Source organism: Desmodus rotundus, chromosome 1, assembly GCF_022682495.2.
Source record: "Desmodus rotundus isolate HL8 chromosome 1, HLdesRot8A.1, whole genome shotgun sequence".
In the NCBI taxonomy this organism is placed as follows: Eukaryota; Metazoa; Chordata; class Mammalia; order Chiroptera; family Phyllostomidae; genus Desmodus; species Desmodus rotundus.
In genome coordinates this window covers 51,645,420-51,671,305 of record NC_071387.1, presented here as the reverse complement: position 1 = coordinate 51,671,305, position 25,886 = coordinate 51,645,420, and the positions used below count along the sequence as shown (strand labels likewise).

The 25,886-nt window shown below is 44.1% G+C and overlaps 1 protein-coding gene and 1 pseudogene across 2 annotated transcripts in view; both read left to right on the top strand.

Annotated features, from left to right (window-relative positions):
• LOC112299563 (histone-arginine methyltransferase CARM1) overlaps positions 1 to 8,715 on the top strand; it is a 217,924-nt gene extending 209,209 nt beyond the window's left edge. Inside the window, exons 12-13 of one of the 2 annotated variants that reach the window (XM_053924192.1) lie at positions 4,426 to 4,515; positions 8,076 to 8,715. In XM_053924192.1, the coding sequence (XP_053780167.1) occupies positions 4,426 to 4,515; positions 8,076 to 8,085 (100 nt within the window). In that variant the 3' untranslated portion in view covers positions 8,086 to 8,715. Of the gene's footprint in view, positions 1 to 4,425; positions 4,520 to 8,075 lie in introns of those variants that run through there. The other variant, XM_053924197.1, reaches the window with a different exon arrangement.
• Positions 8,716 to 10,574: 1,859 nt separating this feature from the next.
• Positions 10,575 to 11,627, top strand: LOC128781528 (small ribosomal subunit protein uS10-like; annotated as a pseudogene).
• The last annotated feature ends 14,259 nt before the right edge of the window (positions 11,628 to 25,886 follow it).

Below are 25,886 nucleotides of genomic sequence, written 5' to 3'. Positions count from 1 at the left end.
ACATCCATGTCTCCCTCTCACTCTTTCTCCTTCCCTTCTTCTCTCTTTAAAAATAAATAAATCTAAAAAAAAGAAGAATTAAAGCTTTTGGAAGCTTTTGGAAGCTTCAAGTGCTGCCCCTAACGGTTATCACTGAACTGCTCTACCTTGGACCTCACCTAAGAGAGCTATGTGTTTGGACAGCTGCTTCAGAAGGATGATTGCGCACAGCAAGGCACAATGAATAATAGTGTGTGTTGGTGTGGTTTTAAGTGACATTTCTGTATTCTACAACGTTACTGAGAATCTCTTATCTCTGACTCATGTGCCCATCACATGATTAGTATTACTTAGAAATGTTGTGCCACACTATTTAAGGTACAAGGAGAATCTCATCTTTGCAAAACCTGAGAAACTGTGTGAACATAACAGATATCTTAACTCTTAGCTGGTGATTAGAATCCAGCATCTACCTAGTAAATTCACTATGTTCGATACATATGTGGTAAACAACCGTATGAGTTTCCTAGGGGTGATATAACAAATGACCACAAACCAGGTGACTTAAAACAACAGAAATTTATTTGCCTACACTTCTAGAGCCTGGAAGTCTGCAACCAAAGTGTCAGCAGGGCCACGTCCCCTCTGCAGGCTCCAGGGAAGAAGCTTTGCTGTGATTTTCAGCTTCTGATGGTGCCCAGCAACCCTTGCTGTTCCTTATAGCTGCACCATTCCGGTCTCTGCCTGTCTTCACTCAGCCCTCTTTCCTGTGTTCTCTTATGGGGCACCGATTATTCATTTGGGGCCCACCCTCACCCAGCAGGACCTCCTTTAAACTTCATTACCCTATTTCCAAAGACCGTAATGCAAAGACCCTATTTCCAAATTAGACCATATTAACAGGCAACAGGGATTAGGACATTAACACATATTTTGGCAGGATGCGATTCAATCCATGATAACAACTCACTGAAAAAATGAAAATGTTCATATTTTCTTTCACACCCAGCATATTGTCCTAGGTCCTCTCGGGGCACACTCAAACCTCCTTGGAGATTACCAGCCCAGGGTCTGTGCTTGCAACTTGGGTTCTCATTCTGTCCTTTATCTATCAGTACATCTGCACACGACTTGGGCTATTATATTCCCCACTCTCCCTGCCACTTCTGTCTCTCCATCCCATGCTTCTCTGATGGGCAGCCCAAAGCTGTCTCCCTATTGCACCTTCTCTTTTCTCTTAGATGAAATGATCAGGAATAACTACATTTTCCAGAAATATGTCCTGTGCATGTTGTTCTCAACTTTTTGATTCTTCCTAAATATTACAAAAGACATGTTGGTATACAAAGGGATGATTTTGTGTTCAGACATTGAGCTAAGTTATATCCCCACTTATGTCACCTGCTCTGTCTCCATAAGATTTAAAATGGCAAAGAACTGGGGGTTTTGTTTGTTTTTAATACACGTTGCCAAATAACAGCTTCAAAGAATTGATAGTTATTTAAGGTCCTGTAGTCGGTCTTAGAAGATTATCCATTATTAGTTGTTTATTATTGCACATTAGTTTCTGGGTCTGCAGTTGGCCCCCTAATATCTTTGCACTAGCTTGATGCTGCTTCTGGGATAGAAAAGTGCATTTATCCCTCAAATTTTAGGTGAGGGCACATTTTTGCTTGTTTTGTGAATCATAACAAATCAGTGAACCTAACCATCCCCTGTTCTACTCTCTGACCACCCCGAGCTCCCCAACCCCTGCCACCATGGAAGGGCTTTGAGAAAAATCTGAGCTTTTCACTGGGCCGTGACATGATGTGACCTGACTTGAAGCTCTTTTCCCTTCCATCAGGGAAGATGGGACTTAGATCATGGGTAAAGAAGAGGAGTGGGTTGTGAAAAGTGACTGTCAAGCAACAATGTCATCATGCCTAGTATTCTGAAAAAGAGCCTTGCTAAAGACCCTATGGCAGGAACCCACTGACAGTTCCCCCCCACCACCACGGGAACCATTCAGTTCTTGGTTGTGATGGATCTGACCCACACCGGCATCCATAAACACACACATTTGCGTTTACCTCGGAGTACTCAGTGTCTGCTCCAGGTTATACGGTAATTGCTTCAAATATTGTTAAGGTGTCTTTCATTTGGCAAAATGTGTACGAGGTCTGTCCGGGAAAAGTCCAGCCACTGTTAATATAATGAGAACAGTTTGCGCAACATCTATGTAACCTGACAGCCAAGGAGAGTGGACTGGAATGCGCATGTGTGAACAATGATGACTTCACTGTACTAGTCAGTGGGGGTGGTAGATGCTGTTGAGTGAGCATGTGTACTGTGTGGCCATCACATTCAAAATGACTGAGTGAGTAGAGCAATGAATCTGCATCCAGTTTTGCATTAAGTTTGAACATTCCTCCTCGGAACCTATGCGGGTAATTCAGGAGACCACAGCTAAGGTGATTGGTAGCTTTATCACAACACGCCTCCTCATGCATCACATCTCATACAGAGTTTTTTGGCAAAATGTCAAATCACCCAGGTGACTTAGGCCCCCCACCCCCGAACCCCCCGGCCATGGCCCAGATTTGGAGGCCTGTGACTTTTTGCTTTCTCAAAAACTAAAATCGCCTTTGGAAGGAAAGAGATTTCAGACTGTTGATAAGATTCAGGAAAATACGACAGGGCTGTTGTTGAAGGCAACTGGGAGAACCATGTGAGGTCCCAAGGTGCCTACTTTGAAGAGGACTGGGGCATCATTATCCTCTGTACAGTGTTTTTGTATCTTCTTCAGTGAATATCTCTGTTTTTCGTAGCTCATGGCTGGAAACCTTCTGGACAGACCTTGTAGGCATGCCCCTCCCTGACTTCTTTACCAGGCTGATCTCTCAGCTTTTCTGTGTCTCCTAAGGATCTCCTTGTCTCAATGCCTAGTTCACCTCAAATCTGCCATCACGTATCACAGCAAGAACCACTAAATGTAGGCCTCTTGCCAGAGACATTGTAAAAGAAGTGCTGATTCAGTTAGGTGAATTGAAATACGATCAAAGGACATAATTGTTTTGCTTTGTTTTTTATGCCTGGTTGTGTTTCCCTCCTATTTTGTTTGGCCCCAGTAAAACCTAAATCTTGAGTTACTGGTTACACAGGATCTGACATCATATTTAAGCCTACTCACGCCACTACTGGCAATGACAACGTGGGGCTGTCAATGGAGGATTTTATATCAGTCACTAATTTCTGGAATTGAAAGAGAAGCTAAGTAATTAAGGAAATTTAAAACAATGGGTAATATTTTTAACCTCAAACATTTAGATATTAAGAATTGGAAAAGGTGTAATGAAATTAACACTGTCATACTTTGCCAGTAAGGAAGTAATTGGAAACATTTCCATAATAGGTGTTGGAAACCTTAAATACATCTATGTGCTTTAGCCTGGGGAGTCTGTCTGAGAATTACTGTCAAGTAAGTGGTCATAGATGGGACACAGAGATGTATTACAAGCATGTCCTATGCAGCGGAATGTCTGTCCTAAAACTAGAAATGTGCTACTGTAAGTAATAGGTTATTATACAAATATAAATATGTAGCAATGGGGAGTCATTAAATAAATCATGCTGTATCCCTATAAAGCTATCGACAAACACATCTTCAAGAATTATAGAATAACTGCTTGCTAGTGTTAAATAGATTAAGGAGATACAAAGGTACTTTAAGCATCATTTTTTGGTAAAAAAAATTTACATGTATAAGTACATAGAAGGGAAGTACTCTGTAATGCTAGTTGAATCTTTGTCTATTGGCATTCTGCATTATTTTTATTTCTTTTTTCTTCTAATTTTTTATAGTGAATATGTAACACATAATCAGAAGAGATACATATATTCTTGAGAATGAGTAATAAAAATCCCACAAATGTGTCCTTTCAAGATTAATCACCAAGCATATCACATTATTTGTTCTTAGCTAGTTCCTCTTTCTGTAATCACATGAGCCCTCATCTAGGGCCTCTTAAAATCAATCACATTTGTTAACTGGTTTACATCTGTTCAGTATTTTAACTTAAGCCATCTTTTCATGATTCAGGTTGTTTTGGTACATCAGTGGTGACCCATAGAGTGTAGCTGATACTTACAGGCATTCCTGTCATTGACATTGGTAAAGCTTTTTCCCCCCCCAAAATATCACTTTGACCATTGACAAAGGTACTATTACCTTTGTAATTTTTAGATCAAGAAATGACGGCTATTAAACTTCCCTAACCACAAACAATGCCTATAATTGCATCTACTAATATTAATAGCATCTAAATCAACACACTCAGACATGTAGAAGATAAATGTGTACGCTTAAAACCCTCATGAAGTAGGTGTGCGCAGAAGATGCCCTGAATGTGTGTGAGTAGCTGACCAGCAATGTGAGAAGATGTGTTTGTGGTCTTCGCCCTACAGACAGAGCTACGACATCCAGATCGCGGCGCTGGTAAACCAGACGGGCTTCAGATCTGGGAACATCCTTGACTTAAAGAACCCTTTCTTTAGGTAAGAATGTTTTCATCCATTTACAGCTGTGCATACAAAATCGTAACTCACCCTATGACCAGATAAAGAGATTCAGAAATAGTTCCATCTTTCCTAAGAGGAGGAAACATATCTACTCTTCCTCTTTGAGGAGACTTGGACCCTGATATAGAGTTGAATACGTTATGTAGTATTAAACAAAATTCAATGTATAACAATCTGGTCCTGAAACAAAGAACCCTGGAGAGTCCCATAGCATGAAATCTCGTTCAGATGAGCGGTAACAAGCTGTAGGACCTCAGGCAAAGTCACTTGTCTGCATTTGGTTTTCTCACCTGAAGGCTGCACGTCTAAAACATGAGTCCATTGAAAGTATATATTTGAGACTGTTTTGAGGCCATGTGAGTCAGGACATGCTTCTCCAGAAGGCACACAGACTGGGTCTGGCACAGAGAACTTGCCTCAATGGGATGGATACAACAAATGTTTCTGGAAAAACTCCCAATCTTCTACCTATTCTGTATGAGGTAGTTAAAATCCACACACAAAATGAGCCACACAAAGAAAACCACTGGATGCTGTTACTCTTCACCTCTTTACAAAAAAGAGGCTTTTCCCTCATATCATAATGTCCCCTGAGGCTTTTATTCAAAGCATTATGTCTCTATAGCCTTGAAAAGCCTGAAAAGAAAACTCCGGAAACTGAACCAAGAGTTCTTTGGCAGAGATGGGAGAATGAAATTGTGACCTTGAAGCAGGGGAGGAGAAAAACAGGCCTCGCCGCAGTTTTGTGTGGTGCGTGCCAGTTGTTACACATGGTACAAATCTTCGAAATCCATCGCCAGTTAGGTGTGTGGATCTCATGTTTAATTCTGAGGGCAGGGAGGAGTCCTCGTGCCCATCCCTGCTCCGCACAGTCCTGCCACGTACAGCAAAGGGACGCAGGTTTGGGCCTGACCACTCACTAGTACTGGTTAACCTGCCGAGGCCTCAGTTTTCTCATCCGTAAATGGGATAGACAACACGGCGTCACCGGGAGACTGCGGGAATCTCCCTACCCTGCCCCAGCGCTCGACAGTTCATACAAGTAGCGCTCAATAATTGTGCGTTTCCTCCTTTCTTTCTCCCTTTTCTTCCTTCCCTCTGCTCTCCAACTCTCTCAATGAGGTAAATAATGATTTATAGTTCATCCCAAACAGAATCATTTGGATTTTGGAAAAGAAAGTAGATTTTTGGAGGGCTTTGGAAAATTCACCTTTTGAATGCAAGAACCATGTAAACTAGTAACACTTGAACCCCACTTCCAGTTCATCTTACAAGAACAAGGTTTTTACCAAAAACCTCCTAGAGAAGGCTCTGTGCTTGGCCTTGGCCAGCCCCTGCTTTGGATGAAGGCAGAAACACTGGCCACGAGGGCAGAGGGAGAGCTTGTCAGAGCCAGACCGGGACACCCAGACGGCCGTGGCCCTGCCAGCACAGGCGTGCTATTGTTGAAGGGAGGCGGGTGCTTTGCTCTTTCCCATTTTCTCTCACTCAGAAGCAAGTCTGAGTGACATAGTTAATTAAGCAGATGAGGGTACTTTAAAACGTGACTCCCTGAAAAAGATAAACAGAGTAATATCAACCTGATTTCAAGACTTCATATATAGCTGCTGTAATCAAGGAAGGGTGGTATGGATTGATGGAAAGGTGACATGTAGACAAATGGATTGGCATAGAGGTCGCGAATAGACCCAACTGTCTATGCCGATTGATTTTTCAGCGAAGTTGAAAAGGCAGTTCACTGGGGAAGTGAAAGTCTTTCAAAACTGGCGCTGCAGTGATTGGGTATCAGCGTGCAACAAAAAGTGAACTTTCATCCACAGTTCACACCATCTATAAAAATTAGCTCAAAAATCACAGATTGAAATGTAAAACCTAAAATATGTAATACTTTTAGGAAGAAAAAAAACTTTATGACCTTGACTTGACAAAGATTTCTCAGATATGACACCAAAAACACAATTTATGCAAAGAGAAAAATGATAAATTGTACTTTATCAAAATCGAATACTTATGATCTTTGAAATGCACATTTTAAGGAAGTGAAAAGATGAGTCACAAACTGGGTAAAAATATTTGGAAATCACATATCTGAAAGAAAAGAAACTAGTATCCAGAATATAAAAAGAATTAGTAACATAATATTAAAAACAAAAGCCTGATAATACAGAAACAATTTTTAAAGCGCAAAAGATTTGACCACTTTATCAAAAAAATATAATAGCAAATAAGTACATGAGAAGATGGTCAACACCATTAGTCATCAGGGAAACCCAGGGTGAAACCACAGTGACATACTCCTGCACACCTAGCCGAATGGCTAAAGTAAAGGTTCCGACAATTCCCACAAACGCCCGGGACGAGGCAGAGCTGCTGGGCCCCTCAGTCATGGCCGCAGGAATGCGAGGCGGCACAGCCTCTTCAGAAAGCATGTTTACAGTTTCTTCCACAGTTAAATGTTCACTTACTGTGCGACCCAGCCATCCCACGCCTAGGTATTTATACAAATGAAATGAAAACTACATTTGAATGTTTATTGCAGCTCTCTTTGTGCTACTGAAAAAATGGAATCGACTAGAATGTCTTTCAACTGGAAAATGAATAAGCAAACTGGTCCGTCTATACAGTTGACCAATTTTCAGTAATGAAAACGAATGATACATGTAACAATACAAATGAGTCTCAAGTACATTATGCTGGGTGAAAGAAGCCAAACTCAAAAGGCTACAGACTACATGATTCCATTTATTTGACATTCTGGCAAAGGCAACAAACACTCTTGATACAGAAAACAGATCAGAGCCAGGGTTGGGAGAAAGGTTAACTACTGTCTAAAGCGGGACAGGAATTCTTCACACGATGGAATTTCTCTGAATTTCATTGTACTGGTGGTGGTACATGGCTGCATGCATTTGTCAAAACTCTTGGAACTGTACACTGAAAAGGGTTAAATTTACTGTATGTAAAAAACGTTTTCAATAATATAAAAGTTACCCCCAAAAAGGACTACATAAAGGGATAACAGGAAACTAACAGAGTGATAATGCTAGCTGGTGGCAAGGCCAGGGATGGGAGGTGGGGGTATTTGTGGCGAGAGGGCTGGGCGGCCTCTCCACAGAGGGCTTAGCTGAGCGGAGACCTAGATGGCAGGAAGGAACTGGCAGGGGCACACGTGCAAGCAGAGCCTCCTGGGAGAGAACAGTGAGGGCAAAGTGAGCCTATGGAATAGCAAGAAGAGAGAGAAGTCACTGCATATTAGCCTTTGCTACAAACCTATAAAAAGAAAAAGTTCTTTCAGTGAACAGAAATCTAGATCATCATCTCAGATCTGAATTTAGGCTATGCATAATCAAACTTACTAAATATAGTGGGTAAATATAGATCTAAGGCTGCCCATAAAAACTTCAGGGAAGGGGATGGAAGTAGGGGGAGGGGAGAGCAGGGAAGGAGAGGACATGAACACGTGGCCTGCTTGTAGCTTTGGATCTGGGTAGAACTCAATCACTTTTGGTGTCATGGAATCACCTTCTCTGTTTCAGGTTTGCATAGAAGATCGATAAGTAAGATGAAGGCCTGAGAAGTCCCTCAACATTCAAGTTCATGTTTCACGTTTCAAACATGTATTCCGAATTTTACAAGAATATTAGGTTTATTTAAATTTCTTTTTTTTTTTCTAACTCAAAAATGTGCATCCTAAAATTGTTGACAAGTCTATTTCTTGGAGCTTCTTAGACTGGCTTTTTATAGCTTTTTGCATGTAGTTGGAGAACAATTTTTTTAATTTGTGGTTTCCCTTTATTTTTGTTCTAATAAAGCCATCAGCATTGCTTCAGTTTCTGAAGTATTTACAAAAGAATGTTAACGCTACCTCATGTTTATATGTATGCATATGTACGTGACATAGACCATGTTGGAAGTGATCTTCTATTTGCAATTTTAATCTATTTTTGCAAATCTTTTCAACAAATCAATAGCTAGTTTCTGGCTCAGCAGTGTGTTAAAAAATCTTTGCCTTATTCATGTAATGGAATAATATGATGTCAGGAATGCTCTTCACTGGCCATGTTTGATGACTCTGTACATAGTTAAGAAAGTACAGATGGAACCTTTGTCAGTTCTCTGAGGTTTACAATAAAGTGTTCAGTGTGAGGGACCGGTGGGGCCTCTCCTTTACTTTAAGACATTTGTTATATGTCATATGTCAAATGGTGATGAAAGATGATCTTTCCAAAGAGCAACTTTTCCCCTGGCCTTAAACACCCTTATAAAAATGGGATGTCACATCAGCACGACAATCTAACGAAGCCTAACAGGCAACTTGCTCACTCTGTCAGGGGAAGTGGGATAAACAACACCCACGTATTCTCATCAGTCAGGCAGTCAGTCACCCACAGCTTTCAGCTTTCCACTCTGGCACTGTCCCTCATCGGGCCACTCAGTTGGAGATTGTCTCCCTCGTCTGTCCGTTCCAAGAGTCTCACAGCACTTCAAGGCTAGTACACCCTCACCAGCACACTCCCTGCCGCCTTCCCTACTCACACCACCTACTTTTGATGAATCTCCTGTCCCTCCCTTTACCTAATCCTTTCTTGCAGCATTTTACCACTTCATACCCTAAACTTACACATTATCTTTCTCTTAAGTAAATTTTTTGTGGGTTGGATCTAAGTCCAATTCATTTTTTAATTTCCCACAGTGCCTAAGAGTTTGCCTAAGGCATCAGAAGTGTTCAGTAAATGTACACTGATTAAATAAATTTATCCTGAAGTTAAGAGTAATTGGAATTTTGGAATCAGGTCTGACAATGTTTTAATTGCCTTTCAAGCATGGTAGGCAGAAACTGTGTAAACCCTGGGTTGCAGAGACACACTCTGGCCCTTACGCCTGTCTGTACCCACACCCGGGCAGACATGCATAATCAGTCCCAGCGCTCTTTCCAGCTGCACCCCGACTTGGCTCACGGTCCTCTCAGCCCCGTGCCCTAGGAAGCCATTATCAGTCTATGGAAGTGGGCATAAGAGATGAAACCTATGACTTGTAAGGAGTCAAAAAATTGATATTATTTCCCAATCTCTGAGCAATCCCAAAGATCTGTAATGTTTATGAACTTTTAATTAGCCCCATGACTTTGGTGGTGGTTCAGAGATCAGGAAAAGAGCTTGGCTGAGCTCCAGAAAGAGTATTGAATAACCGCCCCCCCCTTCATGGAGGAAAGGGATTAGGGTGGGCTTCTTTAACCAGCTCCTGCAAGTCTTCCCCAAACTCATACAGTTAACACTATTTTGAAGTCCAAGGCCAGGAGAGAATTCAAAAAGCAGTATTTTCATCACATGCCAAAATCTGAGGACAGAGAGGGCTGGCCGACCAAGACCCCTTCAATCGTCTGTTGGGCATCACCCCTCAGCCGCCTCAGTGTGACGTTGGGCTCCCCTCCTCAGAGGGCACGCCTGGGTTCCCACCTCTGAGTAGGGGAGACCTCAGCCTCTAGACAAAGGCTCTTCAAGTTTTTTGTTGTAATCAGCCATCTTAAACAAACAAGGAATAAAAGACCCCAATGTAACCAGCACGAAGAGAAGAAAGTGAAGAACGATCTTGGTTCCCATCCACACTGGACAGGTGTCTTTTTGTCGTCACTCAGAGGCTGTGTTCCATAAAACTTATTTTTCTTCCTCTTCACCTTTTCTTTTGGAAATTTGTGTGTGCTTAGTAAATGTTGCTAAAAATGATCTAAGATAATATGGGGTAGGTTTTATTTTAATGGAGGAATTTCATAGCTTATTCCAGTCCTGTGTCTCTAGAATTACTGAGAATCAAAGGACATTCCTTACTAAGTGCAAGTTGGTCGTGTTTGGTGGGGGAAATCATACTACCATGTATTTTCACATTTGAAAGTTACCTTGAAGCGAGTCCCCTGAGAAGATTTTTAAGAGTAGATTCTAAATTTAGGGAAATCTTGGAAACCTCCGTTTTCATGAAACCATCCCACCGTAACTAAGACCAGCACCTCAGAGAGTGGCAGCAAGCTGATCGGGGGGCTGATGGCAGGGGCTGTGGCTGAGGCAGCCTGCCTCTCGGGACAGGCAGCCGGGACACCCAGGTACTTTGAAGTCACGCAGACTGAGGAGAAATGGGACATACACCAGGAAGATTCTGTAGAGGTTAAATCGTGCCTTTCATTGCCAGTAACCAAAGACCGTGACTGAAAATACTTTAAACAAAACGAAGAAGCATTATATCACAGAACGAGACGTCCAGAGGTAGAGGGACTCCAGGACTGATGAGTCAGCGGCTCGGGGATGTCCGCCAGGCCGGATGTTCTCTCCTTTTGCTCTGCCATCCTCCCTCATAGCCCAGCCCCCGTGGAAGCCACAAGACTCTCATCCAGACACACCAACGTCCAGAGTCATAAAAACAGGCCATCACTTCTGCTGTCTTCTCTTTACAAATTAGGACGAGGATAGTAAACACTTATATAACACTTATTGTGTGCCAGGCACTGTTCTAAGTGGTTTACAAATACAGTAAGTCCTCACTTACTATTGTCCATAGGTCCTTGGAACTGCAACCAACCAACATCTAAGGAAACCAATTTTACCATGGCTAATTGACATAAACAGGAGTTAAGGTTTTTAAGGAAGACGCGGTTGCAGCTGCAGCTAAGGGCTGTCCAGCCCGCTCTTGCTCCTGACTCACTGCTGTGCGCTCTCGCCCAGGAACAAGTTGGTCGGGAAGCCAGCTGCACCAGTGGCTTTTAAAGATACCAGAAAGACACCCCTGGAACCAGAGGTGGTGATTCACCGAATTAGAATTACTCCAACCAGCTACAGTGTAAAAAGTCTTTGGAGAAGGTGTATGCTGATTTGATTAGAGGCACAAAGGAAAACCAATCTCAGAGTGAAAGGACCATTTCAGATGCCTACCAGACTCGAAGAATCACTACAAGAGAAACTCCCTGCGGGGAGGGTTCTGAGACTTGGGATCTCTTGCAGAGGATTTACGAGCCACTCTGGCTCACAGCCCTGTCTGAGATTGTTAAGCAGATTACTTCCATCAGTGTTGAGCCAGGAGGAGTCCAGGTTGCAGATGCTTAAATCAACCTTTTTAGTAAATTGAGTATCAGTTCTTTAAAAAAAAAAAGTTAAGTGCATACAACATCTCATCAACGTTGTAATAAAACGACATTGAACTAAAGGATGTTATTTGAGGACCTGCTGTATTAACTAATTTTGATCCTTTCAATAATGCTATTAGGTATGTATTATCATTGACCCCATTTAACAGATGAGGAAATTGGGGCAGAAAGTTTAAGTAACTTTCCTAATGACATAAGCTAATGAGTGGTGAAGCCGGGGGTTAAACCCGGCAGTCCCCTCCAGCGTCTGTGCCCACAGCCACAAGCTCACTCAACCTTCCAAAAGCACCCAGAGACTTGCCGTCTTGCTCCATTGGCCAAACTAGTCACATTCCCCTCTAAACTAATCACTGACGAGAGACATGAAATTATCACAAAGAAGCTGAACCAGACAATCTTTATGACTGAACTGGAGGTCGACTCATCTTTCCCAAATGATAAAAAGTAGTTCTGTTCCCAAAGAAAAGAAATGGACGTAAGGCCAGGAATAGGCAATACCTGCTTTGAAGGACCTCTTTACTAATTAATTCCATCTCTTCTGCCTTCACAAGATAAGAGAGCATGCTACACCATAGCCCTCCACGCATGTATTTCTGCCTCCCCCCACTTGCTTGCAAGCACTCCGAAGACAGAAGCAAGTCTGCATGCTCCCCACAGGGCCTGGCATAGGGCCTTGCAAATAGAAAGTGTTCGAGAAAAATGTTTGTTCATTGTAATTGAATTTTCATTCTCCAGTCTACTTAATTGGAGAGGTCAACAGTTGGCCATCCTCAAGACAGGCAGATAATGCATTTTCACATTGATCTAGCAATCAAATGAAGTTGAGAAACTTCCTTGCCATGCAAAATAGCATGAAATCATACATTAACACAGGTCAATGCAAAAGCCCGAACTTATTAAATTGTTAGTGTCTTGAACTCAAAACCTTTGGAGGTAACATTAATGTCACATTTTTATTATGACTTGACATTTCCATTATATTTAAAGAAACACATCAGAGAGCCATAAGACAAAGCAGGCTACATAATTCATACCACACTGTGCAAAAATCAACTCAATTCTAGATCAGCTATTACTGAAAGTGATATAGCACAGTGGTTAAGGGTGTGGGCTCTTTAGACATGTCTGGGTTCAAATCCTGGTTCTGTCAGTTAACAAGATAATATGGATTTGAGCCAGTCATATGCTTTTCCTAAGCTCCAGTTTCTTCATCTGCTAAAAGGAAGTAATAGTAATAGTGTTTTTGTGAGGGTTGAGTGAAATCATACATATGAGGCACTTAACACGGTGCCTGGATCATTAAATGTAGCTGTTATTATATTACCTTATCATAGAAAATGGGTTCTTAGCATCTCCCAGCTCCATGTTTACATCCTTTTTAAAACTGCTGTGCTCCCAGTTTTAAGAGAGAGAGAGAGGTACGTGCCTGGTCAACCCCATCTACCAGTCTCTCTGCCCTGTGCAACCCATAATTCTTTGGGGCAGAAGGGGTGACTGTTTATTCCTTTTTCTACCGCATAGCCTTATCCTTTGGGCAGCAGCCTCAATAGCTAGCTGTCCAGCAGGGAGCAGCATCTTACCTACAGAAGGAACTCTTGGCTGAGCCCCTTATATATGAAAGGAATTTAGAAAAATCCATGTTCTGTTTATAGCCTAATTTTAAACACACTGTCTCACTACAGAAATCACCTCATTCATTTATTCGCTCCTTCATTCATTTACCTTCTCTTGCCCCAGGTCAAAAAGCCTCCACAAAGGAAGACCTAAAGAATGATGAAGGAAAGGAAGAAAGTACGGGAAAGAAAGAAACAAAAAAATTAGTTTAATACTTGTAGTATATTATCTCCATTGAAAACAGAATTTATCATTGTTATAATCATGTAATAAGTAATTTATAAAAATTCCTCTTATTTGTACCTTGTCAAAAAACATGTAATTTGAGGAACACAACAAAACAGTTATAACTCAGAAGCCCCAGAGGCTGCTGGCACTGGTCCCTGGGTATTAGGGAATACCTCGAACCTGGAGTGAAAGAATGCACTCATCAAAACAAAAACTCTAGGGCCCCGTGCTTTCAAAAACGGAGGGGCTAGCACCTTCCAGGAAGAAGAGGATCACTTTCCTAGACCCCTTGAAGTTAGGCATGGCCTGGGGGCTCTCTAGGCCTACGCCCTGTGAGTAGAAGCAATGCATGTAGAAGCATTTAAGAGATGATGTGAGATTCTCCATGTCTGTTCTTCCTCCTCCCTCCGTTGTGTGGAAGTCCTGCAAAGATGACGTGTCATTACACAGTAAAGTTGCCTTCAGCCTGAATCAATCTATCAGTCTCTGATATCTGAGAACTCCCATGTTGACCTATGTTATACGTGCAGTTTGAGCAAAAAACAGCCTTTGTTGCTTTACCACTGAGCTTTGGGAGTATTTCTCATTGCAGAATTACTGAGCTTGTTCTAACTAGTAACAGTGTCATCCTAGGCACTGAGGCCATGTAAATAAACAAGCTGGACAGAGTTGTCCTTTTTTATATTATAGCAGAAGGGATACAAACAGGAAACGTGAGCAAGTATCTAAAATATTCAAATATGCAGAGAGTCTGAAGAATATAATACTGGGGCATGGAATGCGTCCTGCCCTGGAGGTTGCCACTCAGGCAGCAGCGCTCAGACAAGGCTCGCTGAAGACCGGGAGAAGAGGACTCAGGCCAACACAACTGCAGTTCGAGGGGGTGAAGCAGAGGGGTGATGTGGCTGGATTTATCCTGTACACTGTTTTATTCTGGTTGCTTTTGATATGCAGACTGTGTGTGGGCAAGAATGGAAAGAGAAAAATCCTGATATAATAGAACAAATGACAGATGGGATGTCAGGGCGAGACTTCAGTAGTGAAGATGCTGAGAAGGGACCAGATTCAGGGCCTGTTTTGGAGATAGTAGTAACAGAACTTGTTGTTAGATTGGCTGTCAGGAGAAGAGGCAAACAATCAAGGTCAACTCCCAGGTTTTTGGTCTGAGCAACTTGGTACTTTTAGCAAGCTGGAGAAGACACAGAGAGGAGCAGGCTTAGGGGGAGGTGGTGAACATCAAAAGTTCTGTTCTGAACATGTTGGGTTTGAGATGGCCCCTGGATGTCAGAGTGGAACTATCTAGCAGGCAGATGCATGCATCTGGAACCTGGAAGAGCTGTCTGGAGATAGGGGTTGGAGACTCACAGAGCATGCAGGTGGTAGTTAAAGCACAAACACGGATGAGGTCCCTTAGAGGACAGTATAGAGAAGAGAGCCAAGAGCAGAGAATGCAAACAGTTAGAAGTTGGAGAGAGCGGAAGGGACCAGCAGGAGATACTGACCAGTCTGCCCAGTAAGGTCAGAGGAATATGGTGATGTGGAACAAAAGAATTTGCTTCAGGGGGAGGGGTGTGTGTCAAATGTGCCTATGAGGGCAGATGTGATGGAAAGGAGATTTGACCACTAAAGTAAGTAACATGGAAGTTACTGATGTCCCAGGTAAGAGCCATTGTAGGGGTGAAGAGTGAAGGTAATAATGACAAAGTGGAGGAAATCTATCCAGACAGCTCTTCCCAGGGGTTTTGATGTGAACAATGGCAGAAACATGGGGCATGAGCTGGGCCCCTGTCTATGAATCTCTGCCTTGACCACACGTATCACACCTCATACCCTCCAGCTGTGTGTGGGCACCAGCCTTTTCCTGAGTCTCAGCCCCTCATCTGGGAACATACAACCGTCTGCCAGACTACCCTGAGGACAGATGTCTACCTACCAGAATCTCCATTTCAAGCCAGAGTAAACCACATACCCAAGAGAGACATGGACAAAAAGAGAAAGAAGAGAAGTGTTCACAGAACCAGAAATGGCCTGTATACTTGATGGCAGCCATTGACCGTGCTCGGCACCCCCAAACCAGGGTCACTGGTGAAATGAGTGGTGACGGAAAGAAAGTCAGACTGCACAGTATCAGCAACTATAAGCGGGGTGACAGATGGTCACAGCGCTGGGGATTGACAAAATTTAATCTTTGAATTGTCAATACATTCACCCGAGGACATATTTATTGGTTTTAGAGAGAGGGGAAGGGGAGATACAGAGAGCAAGAGAGAGACATTGAAGCGAGAGAGAAACATTGATTGGTTGCCTCCCCTACAGGCCTTGACCAGGGATCAAACCCACAACCTAGGTATGTGCCCTGACCGAGGATTGAACCCACAACACTTTGGTGTACAGGAAGATGCTCCAACCAATTGAGCCACCCAGCCAGGGTACTCAGTTCAAAATTTTCAAAGTATACGGGATGTACAATGAAGTCTCCATCCTGGCCCCCAGGCTTCCAGTTCATGTCCTCAAAGTAAACTAGTGTTTCTTGTCCATTCCTCCACACGCACGTGCCCACGCACATGCATTCTTCTCCCCACCTTTTGGAGCAAGTGGTGCTGTACCCCACATACTGTTCTGCAGCTGCAAAGCTGGGGCATGGTGGAGAGAAGTCGATATTTGCAACTTCACCTAATGAATTTATCATGAGTTCATGATAAATATTTTTAGGAATGCAGTTCTTATTAGGTGGTGGGCATGATAAGTGGAGTCTAAATTGGGTTCTCATGTATCTGGGGCAGGGTCTGTTGAGTGGGGTGGACCTGTGAGGAGGTGGAAGATGCCTAGGGGAACAAAAGTAGGAAATGTGACATCTTAGCATTTTTATGCAATTTCCCAAGGACTGTCATGGAGTTTTGCCCTCGCTGATGGGTTTGCTCACCATCGCCCCATCCCCTTCAGCACTTTTGGGAAGTCTCTGCCTTCCTGCCAGTGCACCCACAGGGGTTCTTGGCTCTCTCTGAAGTCAGTCAGCCGCCAAGATCACCACCTGTCCCCCATCAAAACTGGCCTTGTACTGCAAATGCATCCCTCTTGGCTGACCATCCTTGCAATGCCTCCATCCGGGCTTACTGTGTAACCAGGTCCCCATGCTCCTGGTTTGATGTCCCACCAGCAGCCGCATGTGTGAACCCCTCTCCTAGCAGGGGGCATGTGCTTCTTGAATGTGAACCAATTCTAATGTAAAAAAAATAGGACCTAGTTTTTTAAATTGCCATCTGACATGCCAAGTGAAGTGCAGCTCATTTTCAAATGATTCCCAGCTGTCATAATAGCGCTGTGCCGGAATGGCTCAGTCATCACAGAAGCAAGGAGGGCAATTTTATCTCATATTTGACCTGATAACAGGAATTGTGATTAGAAATCAACTCGAGATACTTAACACAGCTACTTACAATCACATCAATTAACATTTGTACATTGCTTTACTATTTTTAAAGCTCTTTTACGCTCACTGTCATAATACGGCAGGGATGGCGGCTCTGAGGAGAGAACAGAACGGAATTCTTTTACTGCCTCAGCTGTGAGACAGGAAGGAAACAGACAGGTTCTCACAAAAGGGAATATCAAAAGAAGACCCCAGTGCTAAGCACAAAAGAATGAGCACTAACAGTGCCAGACTAGAGGTGCTGAAAGGAAAATGTTGCCAATTCAAGAGAGACACGGTCCGTGGAAGGAGGGTCAAGGCAGACGCAGGTCCCCCCCACAAGGCATTCAAGACTGGGGGGTGGTGGAACAGCAGTGTGATCAGGCTAGGTTGTTTGTTCTTTCATTTAATACATAGGTAACGCATAGCTTTGCATTCAAATATCACAACAGCAGAGAAACCAAAAGAAAGGAGCAACGTAAGTTAGGCTTCTCTGTCTAGCCTCTCTTCTGGCTACGTTCTTGGAGAGAGCTGCCCGCTACTCGTCTCCATCGACACCCCGACTCTGCTGCTGCTTTCCCTTTCCCCCTGAAAAGTACTGTACTTACCAGTTCCCTGTCCAACCTGCTCCTTCTCCAGGGGTTTCAGAATGAACCTTTCTACCTGTTGATGACTCAGTAAGGACTTAATGAGTGATAACTGCATCTCCTGAAGGGTTGGTACCCAGAGCTATCTTTCATCCCAGAGGCTGCTATGCAGTGTATCCAATACATGCGGGAAGAATTTGGCTCGATGATGGACTGGCAGTGAAGGCTAAGCAAAGTCATGATCTGCCACATCCAGTGACTTTGATCTGGACGGGGACAGATCCTTGTGTTTCCACTCCCCCCAACCCCCTCCATGGGCTTACTGGGTTCCCTCACATTCAGTAGGTACTCAATGCATGTTTACTGAATGAAAGTTCTCTTCTTTAGAGTGTGATGACGCTCTGCCACTGAACTGATTCAATAGGCTTTGTTGCACATGAAATCCTGCATGAAGCCTTTGTCCTGGTGAGAAAGGGAGAGCTAAATCATTGAAAAGACCGATTCTCCACCTTGGGAGTAAGTGTATGGGGATGTGTGAGGGTTAATGGCATGGCCGAAATGTGAGGAGGCCGGGCGTGGGGGCACACTCGGCATTATTACTTTATTTGCGGCCTGTGGGACGCTCCCAGCGTATGACCCTTCTCCGCAGAAGCTACCAGTTAGACTTCTTTCTTCTCTGACAGCTCTCTTCTCAGGGCTCCTCTCCCTCCAGAAGCCTTCTCCACCTTATCACAGTGCTACGCGCAGGCCTCAAGTAAAAATTGATCTAAATCCTTGAAGAAAGCCGGACTCAGGCCATCCCGGCAGGGCACAGGTGGAGGTGAGCTCTCTGGAACGACCGCCAGGGAGGGACAAGAGAATGAAAAAGCATGGAAAGTTGCTGGTGAGAGGAATACTGGACTAGCATTTCGGGAATATACTTGAGGAGCTTTTTTCCTGTAAAGTTCTAATAGTGCCAAGCCTGCAGTTACCCCAAACCCCGTCCTTGCCCAGAGATGAGGAGAGGAACAGGGATGGGACACAGTGGGCAGGAGAGGTGAATGAGTGCAAAGAGAATTTGTGTTAGGAGAAAAGACAGGGAACTTGTCAGTGGAAAGAGGTGGCTGTTACAGAATACCTGTCCAACATCTATCCATCCATCCATTCACGCTCTCCTCTACCCCTCCACTCATCTTTCATCCGTTTTGCCTTTTGAAGGGAATTAAGTTAGCTTCTAAGGATAAATTGTATATGATGATATAGTATAAACTGTAATTATGTAGAATAATGTAGAAATACAAGGATAGGGATAAAATGGAGCCGAGAGTGGGGCTGAGCACACACACTTGCTGGTCTGTGTCACTGTGCCTCTCTAAGGGACTGTCTCTGGCAGCGAGGAACAGTGACACACACAACCGAAGTGAGCATCCTGCTAGCCCTGGGTGTCTGGCCTGTGACATGTCTTCCTCTCCAATTACGCATCTGTGGTTGTGTCCTGCTTATACTCTGCAGGCCCAGTTGGACTTTGTGGGTGGCCCTGATATGTGGGGTTGGGGAAGCAGGGCTAAATGGGTGTGTTTGTGAGGACGGGATATGCTAAAACCCAAATGCAAATTGCCCCACTTGCATAAGGCAAAATAACAGAATCCACCCAACTATGGAACATATCTTGTCAGAAGTTATAAAACAACATTAATTTTTCACAGCTCAAAAAAATAGCAAATTTTAAAATCATTTTTTGACTTAAGGGGAAAAAATAGGGTTTTAAAATGTGTTGATAGGGCCTATCCGATTCTTTTCTTATCTGACATCTCCCTCTACTGACAGGGCCTTCTCTCCCTTTTCCCTTAGAACCCAGCAGGGAAGTCCTTTGAAAGTGACAGGCCTATGAAATGCCTTTGAGTCCTTGCTCACAGATTGGAGCAGGACCAGGGGGAAGATCATAGGTTCTGTTTGGGACTTGGGGAATTGGAACCTTCCAAGTTCAGTCCGCAGTAGGATGCACGTGTCTGGAGCTCAGAAGAGAGACCTCAAAGAGAGAGGTGGCAGCATTGTCAGTGGGAGCAGAAGAAAGAAGAGAGGAGGAGGAGGGGAAAGCCCTGACCTTGAGTCTCTCAGACGTAAAGGTCAGGCAGATGGGTAGGAACAGAACAACCTAAATTCAGTCATTCGTTTCTCTGAAGGCCTTTTGACAGCACTTCCTACTGGGGGCCACCCATCCTTAGCTTGTAAAATCCGATGTTGGCAAACTCCTTCATAGTCAAGAATTGTTTGACAGCATTTAGCATTAGAGTTATTTTGTATGATGAGCTAGAATCTGCTTTCTACAGTTTCCATTTTTAAAAAACCATTCCGCTTTTCTATGTGATGTAGACTCTGTCACCTCTCATGTTTACCCAGGAAATGCTTCCCCATGAGAATCCTATTCAACAAATATGGCTAAATCGGTCCATGACCCGATTCCAGACCTATTCCTTCCTCCCTCTCCCCCCATCCCACTGTAATTCCTTGAGGGCAAAGACTCTGTCTTATGCTATAGCCTCCCTCCCCAGCCTCCAGCCTATTCAACATTTCAGGGAGGCTTTCTATGTAGCAAGTGCCTCATGTGCGTGATCTCTTTAGACATTGCATCAATTCAATAGCTGGGCCTTATTATTTCCTCCATTTACAGATGGGGAAACTGAGGGTCAGGGAGACATGTGGCTCTCACAGAGCCACACAGCAAGTATGCCATGGAGTCTGGCTTGGAATCCATGTCTCTCTGCTGTCAAAGGTTGGGCACATAAATCAATGTGATTCTACCTGTTTTCTCCCCAGAGAGCATCTGGCAGAGAGAAAGACCACAGTGGGGTCCACTGGACTGAATCAAATTGTTGTAATACCTAATTGAAAATTGGGAATTGTGGGGTCATGGAGCTTAGAGATAAAACGTGTAAGACAGCCTCTGGCCTCGTTTTTTCCCCAGTCAACACTGCTGACTCCTTCGTACCTCAGCATCAGCTTCTATGAAGCAGCTCTCCCTGCCAGCTTTATTCCGTCAGCTCGCAGTCCCAAAAGTGACTCCTGTCTGACTCCACATGAGACACAGGCTCCCTCCAGCCTCCTCCACTAAGCACTCCAACCACAGGGCTCCTGTTGTCCCAAAGGTTTGGTCAGTACTTCCAGCTCCCAGGCTCCTGCTGGCCACATCTGGGATGTCATTGGCTCCCCACTAACCAGCTCTGTGACCTTAGGCCAGTGGCTTAACCTCTTTGAGTCTCAAGTTTCTTATCTTTAAAAACGGAATGAGTACTTCAGTATATGTTGTGAGTTTAACATAAGATGTGAGTTAAATGTCAAGTACAGTGCCTGCCCGACACCACATCTACTCAAAAGTAGTAGCTATTATCAGTCTGGGGTGGGAGATTGAAAAATCTGTGCTCTTGTGGAAAAGATGGATGATTAGGGGAAACAGAGGCAGCAAATGGAGAGAGGAGTTATGCAGGCAGCAGTGCAAATAAAATGCAATGTCATGGAAGCCAGGAAAGAGAGAGTGTTATCCTCAGTTCCTAGTTCCGAGTGGACATCCCAGAGGTTCTGGCTTGCATTTGGCAAAGAGATAGGGGACTTTCAAGACTTGTTTCTATGGAGAAATAAGGATAGAGACAAATGGCAGAGAAATGGAGCAATGTCTTAAGGAAATAAAGGCAATTATAGATGACTATTTGAAGCTTGGCAGGAAAAGAAAGTAGAGGAGAGGGACAGCAATGAGTTTGTGTCAAAGAGATGATTTATAAATGCCCACTGAATCAATGACTGAGTGAAGATACTTCGAGTCTCATTAAATGATTTTGATAATGTTGACATTATTGGGTTTGTGGCATCTACACACCTTTTTTGTAATAGTGGTGGGACATAAATTGGGACAATTAGACATTTTCAGCCCTCCCCCCATAGACCCACATCTTTACCTACAGCATTAGATGAAAACCCTTTCACCCACTACTGACTGTGACTCGTGACTCTCCAAACAGCCATACTCTGAGCGTCCTCCAGTTATCTGAGATTTGAAATACAGTATCAGTCTGAGAAGACCCAGGAATATCAGTCGTGGTTGGAAGCTGATCATCAAGGACTTGAAGTTGTATAAATATGGGTCTGAGAATTTAAATCCATTCAGAAGCATCTCCTGAGATTCTTATGCTTAAATTGACTAAGGCTGGATGGACACCCATTTACCTGTTCCCCTCAGCCTACGACCTGGATTGAGACCCCGCCCCCAAGTCTGTGAGTGCTTTTGGCTAGTCAGAAATAGCCTCAACTGTGCGAGGGTAGATGGTGAGTGCATTTACTTACACGTTAGCGTGCCTGAGAATCCCCTGGGGAGCTCGCCAAAATGCCGATTCTGCCGAAATTAATCTGGGCAGAATCTGAGATTAATCCGAGATTCTCTGTTTCTAACGAGGCCCCGCCCCCCCCCCCCCCCCCGCCCCCGCAGTGGTACTGATGCTTACCCTGCTGGGCACCGGTGTGAGGGCCCTTACTTTGAGTGGTGGGGCTCTGGCGTGTCTGACACTGGTTTGCCCACACTCGCCACTGTGACATTTGGTGGGCACCGGAGACGGTCTTGGTGTCCATTCTGTTCTAGGGCCGGTCGCCTGCCCTTCCTAACCCCCCGCCCCCCCACCAACTCCTACCAGGAAAATCAATAAATAGAAATTCAGTAACAACAGTTGTTTAGAATCCTGAATTCACAGCTTAAAGGTATTTTTTCTCTGCTTTTGGGGAGAAATGTTCTTTCTTCACGTTGGATCCCATAATTCTTAATTTCTTTGACCTTAATGGTTTGGCACAAACCCGCTCTTGTTGATGTGGTATTTCCTCTGTGGATAAACTTTCTGGCTTTGGAAAAAGCCTCCTTTTGTGAGGCACTTTTAACCTGCAGGATTTCCATTTAGCTTAATTGTTATATTTACGAGTTGAGATGGGAGCCTAGAGGGCTTGGGCCACAGCATCTTTTGTATAAATTGTAAAAAATGAAATGAGCTGTTTTCGCAGCTATGTGCCCTTCAGTCATGGGGCGCTATAAAAAGGCTCATCATTTACAGGCGGCACCAGCCCAGGCAGATCAAGGGGCGTAATGCAGCCCCAGCCATTTTGAAAAACACAACTTGGGGTTTTCAAAGCCCAATTATTCAGGAGGTTGGCCATTGCTAATTCATGTTTAACCCTTTCTGGGCTTTCACTCCCTCTCTGTGTTGAGGAATAGCCTCTCAGCTCCTCCTGAGTCACCTCCTAAGGTTAAGCCTGGGAGCTTTCTCCTGAGGTTAGGTCAACTGGTGAACTCAGAGGTGCTGGCTATTCCCGGCCAGCTGCCTCCAACCACAATCCCAGCTGCAGGCTGTCACTTTAGGTCACTTCTGAAGCCTAGCATGCTTTCAAGTCAAGTGTGGGAATTGATTCTTATTGGTTTTATGTATCTATGGTTAATGGCTTACAGATTTTTACATAGTCTGGTCCTCCTAGGCATGTCTGTTAGGCCTCTATTAGGGTTAAGAAAGGACAGAGAAGGTCAAAGGACCTGGGACAGATGCATATGACTTTCCTCCAAGCCAGACTGAGAAGGGTTTCCTTAACAAGAGTTCTTCTGATGTCCTGAAGGCTCGAGAGACAAAGAGGGACCTTTTGTTGGATACGGGAGGCATTTGGCCTCTGAGCTCAGGACGCATGTTTCGTAGGACGGGCAGGTGAAATCAGAGTAGCACAAATGCCCTATTGGGAGGAGCTGGTGAACATCAGGTACAGGTGAGCCAGCTGCCCTTGGAGTTTTAGTTCCTGCCAAGGGGGCTATTGTGGGTTGAATGGTGATCCTGTGACCTTATCTGGAAAAGGATCTTTGCAGATATAATTAAGGATCTCTAGATGAGATCTTCCTGGATTATGAGTGGACCCTAAATTCAATGACAAGTGTCCTTACAAGAAGAGAGAGAACATACACAGGGGAAAGGCAATGCGAAGGTGTAGGCAGAGTGGGACGGTGCGAGCCAAGGAGAGCCCACGATTGCCGGAAGTCACCAGAAACTGAGGGGAGGCTCAGAGCCTCCAAGAGGAACCAGTCTGGCTGACAGCTTTATTTTGAACTTTTTCCCTCTAGCACTGTGAGAAAATGCATTTCTGTTGTTTTAAGCTGCCAAGTAAGTAATATTTTCTTAAGACAGCCTTAGGAAACTAATATTATATGACTAACTACACAGTCTGTTGACTCCCTCCTCCTAAACCAACCCTGGAAAAACTCTAGAACCAAGAAGAAACATGGATTCTAGAAACCAGAGATTAAAAAAAAAAAAAAAGTGAGCTGTCCCTGAGGAGGCTGAAGGTTGTCTCGTTCGGCTGGAGGACAGTTGGCTGTGGCCAGAAGGGTGACCTGAGGCAACAGTGGAAGAGAAGTCGGGGAAAGCCTGTCAAATTCTGCACTAGCCCCTCCTCCAGGTGACTTAGAGAACCCCCTGCCTGACCCTTCAGATTTGCTGTGCTGGCGTCGCACGGACTCAGGCACCAAAGGCTTGTGGGCAGGGTGTTGAATGAGAGGAGTGCGGGGCTGGGCAGGCTCTGAGCATCCATTCCTCTCCTCCTCCTCCAATCCCAGAGCTACGTGCCCGCAACCCAGGGCGGAAACTGCTCCTCCCCGTGCTGCTTCTCCCCAACTTTTTAAAGATGCCCTCCTGCCCCGGGGAGTTGCCTAGTAAGATGGCAGCAAATCGTGGCGCTGTGGGGCCTGCGCTCCACTGCGGGCTAGTCCTTCCCTCCTCTTCTCTGGCTCGTCTGAACTCCCACCGGCGAGCCCCGCTGCCCCCACCCACAGCAGGACCACTGTGACAGGGATCTGAAATGAGCACAGAAGTGCCTGTGATATGGGGCGTCAGATACAGGAAACAAGAAATTGACAAAGAACCAGGTGAAAACTAGGATATTCTAGAGACTCTAACAGATGGAATAAATGATAGGGCAGGTATAGCCGAAGAATGAAGCAGTGAATTAGAAGATTGGCTTATAACAACTAGAGAAAATGGGCTGGTAAATTTAATGTATAAAGAACCTGTGTAAATTGAACATAAAACCCCTTAACACTCCAACTTGTTAACATGCAAAAGACATGAGCAAAAATTATCAATAGAAATAGAAAAGGCCAATAAACATGAAAAAAAAATCCAAACCCACTAGAAATAAAATAAGTGTAAAAGAAAGCAGTGAAATACTGTGGTAATCCCAAATTGGAAAAGATATAAAGCAACTACAGCGATCCATTTGGAAAGTCTTTAATGAGTGTTTAAATAGAAACATTGGGAAAGTTATGGGCTTTGTCATTGACACAGGTTTTAGTGTACCACCTAAAACTGGGGCTTGGTAGAAAACTTTGAAGAGAGAGCATGAGTACACTGGGTACCTAGAGAGATGAGGCCAGGTATGGCCAGGGAGGGGCAGAGTGGTAGGTACACCCATAGATTGCTGGCTCACAGCTTCTCTAGAGAACAAATGTAAAACAAGAATCAAGATCCTTTGACCTCCTCATAATCCAGAGATCTGTACAAGGACATGGGTGAATGTTTGTGACACCCATTGACTTGCAGCCTCTGCTCTGTCAGGAGAAATTTCCTTCACCTCCTCTCCTCTCTTCTTCCTCTCAAAGGCAAAGTCTCTCCCTCCTCTCAATCCGGGACTTATAGTGACCAGTTCCTATCATTCAGACTTTGCTAAACCACAAGAAGAGTGGTTGCCTTGTGGAAGCCCCCTTGGATGATAAAGTACCAACCTTGAGGGTACAAGCCGTGGCCCAGGTGATGAGCTTAAAGAAGGAGGGTGCCTGAGTTCCTGGTGGCAGTGAGTTGCCATACCAGCCTCGTACTGCCTACCTCTGGATCTTTTTTCATATCAAAACAATATTCCCTTCATCAGTTTAAGCCACACAGATCAGGCTTCTGATTACCAGCAGTCAAATGTGATTTAAAGCTAAAGGCTTTGAGCTTAGTGAGCTCTATTCACTAGCACACTTGCCTTAAATTTCTCTTTGGTTGCAAGCATTTGTGTGAGACTGCTATCCATTTCCTGAAATTCTATGCAACTTTCATTAATCATTGAGTAGTTTATTTTCTAGTTCAATTTTTCAAATCTAGTTGTTCTGTGGCAACTCTGGAACAGGTGGTTGATGACCCATGAAGAGTTCTTGTTCAAGTAATTCACAAGAGTGAGCAGATGTTAAAAGGGCTTTAACTGTTAAAATGGAAAGAACATCTGTAAAATGTATTGTACAGATAGATGAGGCCAAACATTCCAAGGGGTGAGGAAGGGTTGGGGGAAGAGAAGGAGGTGAGGGGACCAACCAAATGGCTGGCATGTGTGAAGAAGGTGAAGGCACTGTGGCACT